Below are 7670 nucleotides of genomic sequence, written 5' to 3' on the forward strand. Positions count from 1 at the left end.
CCGTAACAATTTATACCATGGGATGGGGATTTGCAACCCCGCAGTAAACTAAACCTCATCCATGGTTTCAGCTTGGCAGCTCCCCTCGCGTCACACGCCTGCGGTGTTTTAACCGCGTAATTTAGGCAGCGAATGTCCTGTACAGCAAAACAAGCGTCTGTTCTCGGGTATTGACGAAACACCGGGACAGGGGCACGTTTCTGTGAGCATAAACGGGTTTCTCTTTGCGTGTTAGCCGGCAGTGAATGAGGGCACAGGCGGTTTAGGGAGCCAAAGTCACAAAGTACTGAGTCACAAGGAAAATGAGCAATCAAGCTGGCGGCAAGCAGGAGATGCCGACCACTGGTCGCAAAAACTCCATTTGCAAAGCTTTGTGCTGCAAAGGGGGAGGGCATTTCGGTGCTGTATAGATCAGGTTGAGGCGTGCAGCTCACCAAACTTCATCCCCTCGCCTTTTTTTCTTGTGCTCACCCCGCCAAGGACGTGGCAGCAGGGCTGTGGGCGACCGAGCGGCGGCCGAGCCAGCCACGGAAAATCCGGTCGATGGCTTTGCCGGTCTGTGCTGCCATCCCACGTCCGAGCGCAAGCCCTGCTTGCACAGGCAGCTCCCGGCCCCGCTGCTCTCCAGGGCTACTTGGAACATTTCACATGTAGTGAAGGTTTTTGCAGGGCCTGAGTAAGGGGAGAGGCTGGACTGCCCACTCCCGGGGCAGTGGTCCTGCTCTCACCCCAGCTTTCCCCCCAGTGTCTCTAACCAGCGCCACATTCTGCTGCGGTGCCGTTGAGCCCCCCCCCCCAGCTTTACCCCTTATCGATAAGGAACAGGAGCGATGACTGGTTTTGCAAACATCTCGTCTGAGGTGATGACACCAGGAAGCAAAGTGCTGCCAGAGTCCGACCATCCGGTCAGACCCTCCTGGGGCATCTTTCGGTGGTTTCCTACCCTACGTGCACCTGCGCCGGACCCTGCCAGGTCCCCTGACCAAGATCTCCTGTCCCTTTCTCCCTGCAGAGTTCCAGGTGCCGGTGGCTGAACCTGACATCAACAACAGGCTGGAGTCCCTGTGCCTGAGCATGACGGAGCACGCGCTCAGCGGTGAGCACTCCCTCCTCCTCGGGCTCTTCCAGCACGTCCACGCCGCCTCCACCGAGCCCCCCAGCGCCTGCCCTTGCCCCCTGCCCCCAAAAAGCTGGGACAGGCTGTGGCTGTGAGGGAGCGGGACGGCAGCAGGGCTGGATGCAGGAATGCTCCCGGGGATGCTCCCAGAGGGGGTCGGATGGGGACATTGGCTTTTCTCAGCAAGGTCTGCAGGGCAGAGGGGTAAAACCGAATGTAGGGATCGCACCCAGCACCAGTGGAGTCCGTGCTTGTTACCCACTAGTTAGCTTGCTAATTATAATGAGTATTAGCTCACTAGTCTGTTATTAGTTCTCGATACAGCCTTTGCCACCGGAGCGCTCGAATGCTTCACGGGCTTTGGAGTATTTTACCCTTCTGCCACCAGCGTCCCTCGTTTGGCCGGGGGGTGCAGGAGCCCCAAGGCCCAGGGCTAAAATCCTGCGGCGGGCTGCCGGGCGCTGTGCTGGGTGCAGTGCTGGTGGCGCTGGCCGTCCGCGCCTGGGGCGGCTGTGGGTGCCAGCCCGGGTGGGTGGATAATGGGTGCCGGGAGGGAGGAGGACCTGGCAGAGGAACGGTGGAAAAGGCAGCGGCAGCGCGACGGAGAGCCCGGCACAGCAAAAAGCACCGACACCAGAAGCGCCCGGTGCCCCTCACCGCTGCACCAGACCTCCAGGTGCAAACGATGACCCCGCGGTGATGGGATGAGCGCAGCCGCCGGCGTCGCCCAGACCCTTCCGAGCGACCAGCTTTGGTCTCGCTGCCGGCGATCCCCGGACCGCGTTGGACAGTTGAGGACAGGAGCCTTGGGGAGGATGAGCACCACGGGGTTGCCACCACTGGCACAGCTCCCTGCAGCGCTGCGACAGCCCATCCCGGGGAGAGGGACGCGGGAGCAAGGACTGTAAGAGGCAGCGGGGCCCTGGCAGCATCCCCGGCCGGGAAAACAAGGACACTTCTGTCACCCGAAGCGTTTCTCCGGCGTGTGCCCAGGCGAGGCTTAGCTGTCTTGTTCCTCTGCAGGGTACTGTTCCTCCGAGTTATTTTTTTCCAGGTCGCATACCCCGAGCCTCTCCAAACCGGTTGTGCTATAAATAGCTCTTAAAAAAAATAAACCTTCGGGGGAGAAAAAAAAAAAGGTGTAACAAACCTGTTTATTCTTAGTTGTAAGGAGTGAGGCTGCCCTGATGCCCCGGGCAGCATAACAGGGAGTGCTCTGTTCGGGGGCTGCGCCGGGAGCCGCCCTCGCTGCGGCTCCCCATCCTGGGGATGGGGGTTTGGGGTGGGGGACGGGGGGCAGTCAGGGCTGGAGGAGGGCTGAGGGGTTGGAAATGCTGGTGGATGTTGATTTTTTTGGCCCTGTAAGAACTGCTGGTGCCCGGGGCAGGTGGAGGAGAGGAGGGGGCACCTGGCAGCAGGGTCATTTGTGCGGCTTTGGGATGGGGCGTGGACCCCTCGCTCCTGGGCGTGGGCTGTGGATGGATGCATCCCTGCCATCGCAGGACGCTGAGGACGGGGGGGTCCAGGGAGACAGAAACAGCTCCTGGGGAGTTTTTTCCTGCCGTGAGCCTCAGATGGAGGGAAATTTAGCATCCTCTGCGGTGTGGGCGTTGCAGGGCTGGGTTGGCTGGGGGACAAGGCAGATCCCCGGGATTGGCTCTGTCCCCGTCCACCCCACTCCTGGGCTGTGGCTCGTGAACTTGTCCTGCTGTACCGGGGGGGTCCCAGACTCACACCCGCCTTGCAGCGACTCCGGGCTGCCCAGAAACCCCCTCTGCTCCTGGGAGAGGTGCTGTGGAGACCCGGACCGGCTTTGGGACAGTGACTCAGGGTCGGGGGGGCTGCCATGCAATGGGGACAGATGGTGACACCCCAAAACCTCTCTGCACCCCCTTGGGGAGATGGAGGTGGCCCCGTGGTGCCACCTCACCATAGGGTCCGTGGGTTGGGGGCGCTCTGGGGAGGGGGGGGGTCCATCTCCCCCTCTTTCTCAGCTCAGAGGCTACCGGGGCTGCTCCTAACTCTCCCTTCCCGCTTGCAGATGGCGTCGACCGAACCTCCACGATCTAGAAGGCGTCGCGACGGGGACGCTGGCCGGGAGAACAACTGCTGCGGGTCCAGCGGCGAGGTCGGGGCTCGCAGGGAGCCTCAGCGATAGCTTGCATCCTTTCTCCTCTCTCTCTCCTCTCCTCTTTCTCTCTCTCTCCTGTTTTAATTTTGTGAATGTGTAGATTGTCCTTGTGAACATATCATTAGACTTGGAATTTGTGTTGTCATTTATTACATCCATGCTAAGGGGGGGAGGGGAAATGGCAAAAAAAAAAAAAAATCAATGACGGTGATGAAAAAGCATGGGAGGGGAGGGACGTGGCAGGAGAGTGCTGACAACGGAGGGTTCACCGGAGCACCGTGGGCAAACCCCGTTTCTGGACGAGGATAGAATGAATAGCAAATATCACGCAGGTGTGTACGACCAAAAACCCTTTGGGGAGGATGTGCCTGCCCCGCCGGGGGCTTGGGGGCTGCTGGTCCCATCCCTTGAGTTTCACTGTGTTCAGGCATGGACTGGCCCAGCAAGCCTCAATTTAAAAAAAAAGAAAATATTAATAACCCCAGAATTTCCTTTCGGTTTAGTCAAGAGCATCCGCGGTTTCGAGGCAGCGGTGTGTAGAGGGTCGGCGGCCGGTGGGCTCGGATCCCCTCCCATCCCTGCGCCCCGCCGTGGGTCGGAGTTCGGGGACGTGGAGGGGGACATCTCGCCTGGCGGAGCGTCCCGGGGGCTGTCAGCGAACTGGGGGGACGCTGGGTGAGTTTCCGTGTCTCTTGGCCTGCCTGCGCGGGTACGGGGAAGGTGCTGCACCCTGGCTTGACACATCTCCCCCCAGCCTGCCGAAATCTGGTGTTCCAGGGCTTTTCCAGCCCTGGGGTGCCCGACGAGGAATGAAGGAGGCTTGGGAGCAAGCGTGCGCTTTTATCCAGCCAAATGAAAACCAAGCCCCAAAGGGCACCAAAATGCAACTCCACAGCCCCAGTTTCTTGGCGCTAAACCCACGCCGGGGATGAGAGGTGGATGGCAGTGCCTCGGCTGCCCCCTCGCCCGCCGCGGCGCTGCTTTTCGTAACGGGGAGCTAAATTTGGTCCGAGGGCACTGAACAGCCAAATCCCACCCGGCGCTGCTCCAGCCCCTGCGCCAGGCGCGATCGGAGCCAGAAAAGCCGTCGGCACCCGCGGCGACGCTCGGTGTAGCGGCGGCTTCGCTGCTCCCAGTCCTCTGCTGGACGTGGCAAAGGACTAATGATAAATTTAAAATTAATTAATGAAAGGAGGTGACGGTGATACTCCCAAAACAGGCTCGGCCGTGAGCACTGATGGGCCTGGAGCAGCCGGCGCAGGGCTGGGGGCTGAGGGGGAAGCGGAGCATCGCCGGGGCCAGGGGAGATGTGTGAATCCATTTGCCATGCAGCGTTTCTAACTCGGTTTTTTTTCCTTTTTTTTTTTAAAAAAAAAAAGTGCCAAATGCAATGTTTTATGTTTGCTGTTCCTCGGTTCCTGTATCCCGGCAGGCGGGAGAGCGGGGAGCGCGTGTGTGCTGGGGGCTGGGAGGGAGCGGAGAAGGGAAATCCCGAAAGCGAGGGAGGTTGGGAAGAGGTGCGAGGAGGTGAAGGCGAAGCGGGGGCCGGGGCGGGGGGGTCACCTCCCGCACCCCCAGGTTGTGCGAAACCGTGGCGTGAACGCAACCGCCGTAGCGGGAGCCTTCCCCGGGGAAGGCTCCGAGGTTTTTAACGGAGCTGAAGTTCTATTTATTCCTTCGCTGCCTAGAGAAGCAGAGGTCGTGATTGTTGAGAGGTTATTTTGGATCTATTCCCTGTCAACTCGCTGTGGCTGGTAACCATGATAATGTCTGTTCTTCACCACCACCAAGTAATTCAATCGTTTTTGCCTTTTGTTAAAAAAAAAAAAGCTTATTTTCCATTCACAGTGTATAGGTTGGTAACGACTTAGTTGTGTTTGCTGTTTCTTGGTTTTTTTAAAGTGAAGAAAAAAAAAAAAAAAGCGTCTTCGGTTGCGTTGGTGAAGTCCTGCCTGGCTCTGGGGCGCCTGCGCTGAGTGCGGGCGGCAGAGCTCCAGTGGAAGAAATTTTAAAAAAAAAGAAAAAAAAGCTCAAATCCTAAAAAAAAAAATGAAATTATTTATAAAAAGAAAAAAGTAAAAAAAAAACCAACCCCACCAGTTGCATGAGTGAGGCTGTGACGTCCAATCTTCAGTAATAACGCGGCAGTGCCTTTCTTTTTTGTATTCACCCGCTCGCCCCCCTGCAGCTGTTCTGTACCCCGGCCCCTGGGGTGGGCAGCTCCCCCCGCTCCCCCAGAGCCAGCCCCTGCCCCCAGCGCCGCCGGGGACCTTCTACTGGTGCTGTTCCCCTGAGCCGTCCCCGGCTGCAGCGGGGAGGCCGGCCAGCTCAGCACCCAAGTGTCCTTGGGGCCGCGGCTGCGACACCCGGGAAAATTTAAAAAAAAATAATAATAATAATAATAATTCACCTTTTTCTTTCGAGGTGTCCTCCCCTCTCCAGGAAGAAGCCCTGAGCTCGACTGGACTTGAGCTGGGCTTTGCCTTTGCTTGCTCAGCTCGTTAAAAAAAAAAATAAAATCTCGAGGCGGGGGGGGGGCGGTGGTGAGGGTCAAGCCCGGCCAGCATCCAGGAGGGAAAAAAAGCAAATCCCAAACTGTGATTTAGGGAGCGAAGCTCGAGTTGGGTCAGCGCTTAGGGAAAGGGTTTCCGTTGTCACCTTTCTCCGTGTCGGGGCGCGGCCGCGCCCAGGTTTGGCTTTCCGAATGTGCCTGAGGGAAGTGGGGCCGCAGCCGGCTGTAATTTGCACACAGCGCCGAGAACACTAACGTGGATTTTATATTGAGTCATCCAGAGTTTGCAAAAGTGAGTTTTATTTTTTGTATTCCTTTATCTTTACTTAAAGGTGAATGTGTATTCCTCTGGGAGGAATAGGAAGAAAAAAAAAAATTAAAAAAAAAAGGGGAATGTTAATAATGTTCAACAGAATACTTCCTCCCTTATTAATATATATAACCCTCTGTATTTATGCCTTGTACGCTGACTTTAAAAAGCTTTTTTCTGTTGCATGCCGTCCCGGGCAGCCTTTTATTGTACATGCATGCCTTTCGTCCTGGATTTTCTGTACAAAGTTAGTGCACAAAGAACTATTTTTGCCTAGTTAATGTTGCCAAGCGATGCCTATTTTTTAAATTTTCTTTTGTTTTTTTGGTTTGGGTTTTTTTTTTTTTTTTTTTTTTTGGTCATATATGGAACTAGCATGTTTGTTACATGTAAAAGCTTCCCGATATAAAGAAATACCGATGTTTGGAGATGCCGGTCTTTGCAAGTGTACAGTTTTCAAATGTTGTTCCCAGTGAAACGCCCTCGTGATCTCCACTTGCTCCCGTGTATTTATTCCTCATTGCCTCCCGTGTAACTAGGAACCACGGCTCTGTTTCATATCGACGTTCCAGCGGAAGTGAAGGGAGATGATTAATACAAGGTTTTGTAACACTGGGGTGTGGCGCCTCCTTCTTTACGCTCTTTTGGGGAGATGGCTTCATATTTTTTAAAATATATGTATATATATATAATAAATGGCCAGCCCCGTGGGGTGAGGGAGGGGAGGAGGAGTGGTGCAGCTCCGCGGAGGGCTGACACATCCCCGGCGTTCCCCACGCAGCCGCGTCTCCGTCCCGTTGGGACGCCCACGCCCCAGGAGCGGGTTGGGTGCGGGATTTGCTTTTGGGGCGGGAGCAGCTCAGAGGCTGCAGGTGAGGCTGCAGAGGCAGACGGAGGAGCTTGGCGAAGAGCTTCAGCGTGTGCGTGGAGATGTTTGAGTCGGGTTTTTAAGGCTGGGTGGATTCTGGGCTAAGAACGGACGGATTTCAGAGCCGCTTTGGGCCAGAGCAGGCAGGAGGGGTGCTCTCAGCTGGCCCAGCCAGTTGCTTGACCACAGAGGGTGCTGAGGGGCAGGACCTGGCGTCCAGATCATTCATCACAGAATCACGGGATGGTTTGGGTGGGAAGGGACCTTCAAAGCCCACCCAGTCCAACCCCCTGCAAGGAGCAGGGACATCTCCAACCAGATCAGGTTGCTCACAGCCCTGGCCAACCTGGCCTGGAATGTTTCCAGGGATGGGGCATCCACCGCCTCTCTGGGCAACCTGGGCCAGAGTTCCACCACCCTCAGTGTAAAAAATGTCTCATCTGAATCTACCTCCCTCTATTTTAAAACCATGACCCCTTGTCCTGTCACACCAGGCCCTGCTGAAGAGTCTCTCCCCACCTTCCCTGCAGCCCCCTTTGGGCACTGGGAGCCGCTCTCAGCTCTCCCCGGAGCCTCCTCTTCTCCAGGCTGAACAGCCCCAGCTCTCTCAGCCTGGCCTCACAGCAGAGCTGCTCCAGCCCTCTCAGCATCAAATTAATGACGCAGTTAAAGAGTAGTTGGCCGCATTATTGACCTGGGGGTACACCACTAGTGACTGATCTCCAGGTGGAC

At 56.5% G+C, this 7670-nt stretch overlaps 1 protein-coding gene across 4 annotated transcripts in view; it reads left to right on the forward strand.

Moving 5' to 3' along the window:
- SAMD4A (sterile alpha motif domain containing 4A) overlaps positions 1-6682 on the forward strand; it is a 102343-nt gene extending 95661 nt beyond the window's left edge. For 2 of the 4 annotated variants that reach the window (XM_086748568.1, XM_086748570.1), the window contains 2 exons: positions 1013-1096; positions 3159-6682. In XM_086748568.1, the coding sequence (XP_086604694.1) occupies positions 1013-1096; positions 3159-3187 (113 nt within the window). In that variant the 3' untranslated portion in view covers positions 3188-6682. Of the gene's footprint in view, positions 1-1012; positions 2256-3158 lie in introns of those variants that run through there. The other 2 variants (XM_086748566.1, XM_086748567.1) reach the window with 1 other exon arrangement.
- Positions 6683-7670: the final 988 nt, after the last annotated feature.

Source organism: Chlamydotis macqueenii, chromosome 5 (genome assembly GCF_036417535.1).
Source record: "Chlamydotis macqueenii isolate bChlMac1 chromosome 5, bChlMac1.mat, whole genome shotgun sequence".
In the NCBI taxonomy this organism is placed as follows: Eukaryota; Metazoa; Chordata; class Aves; order Otidiformes; family Otididae; genus Chlamydotis; species Chlamydotis macqueenii.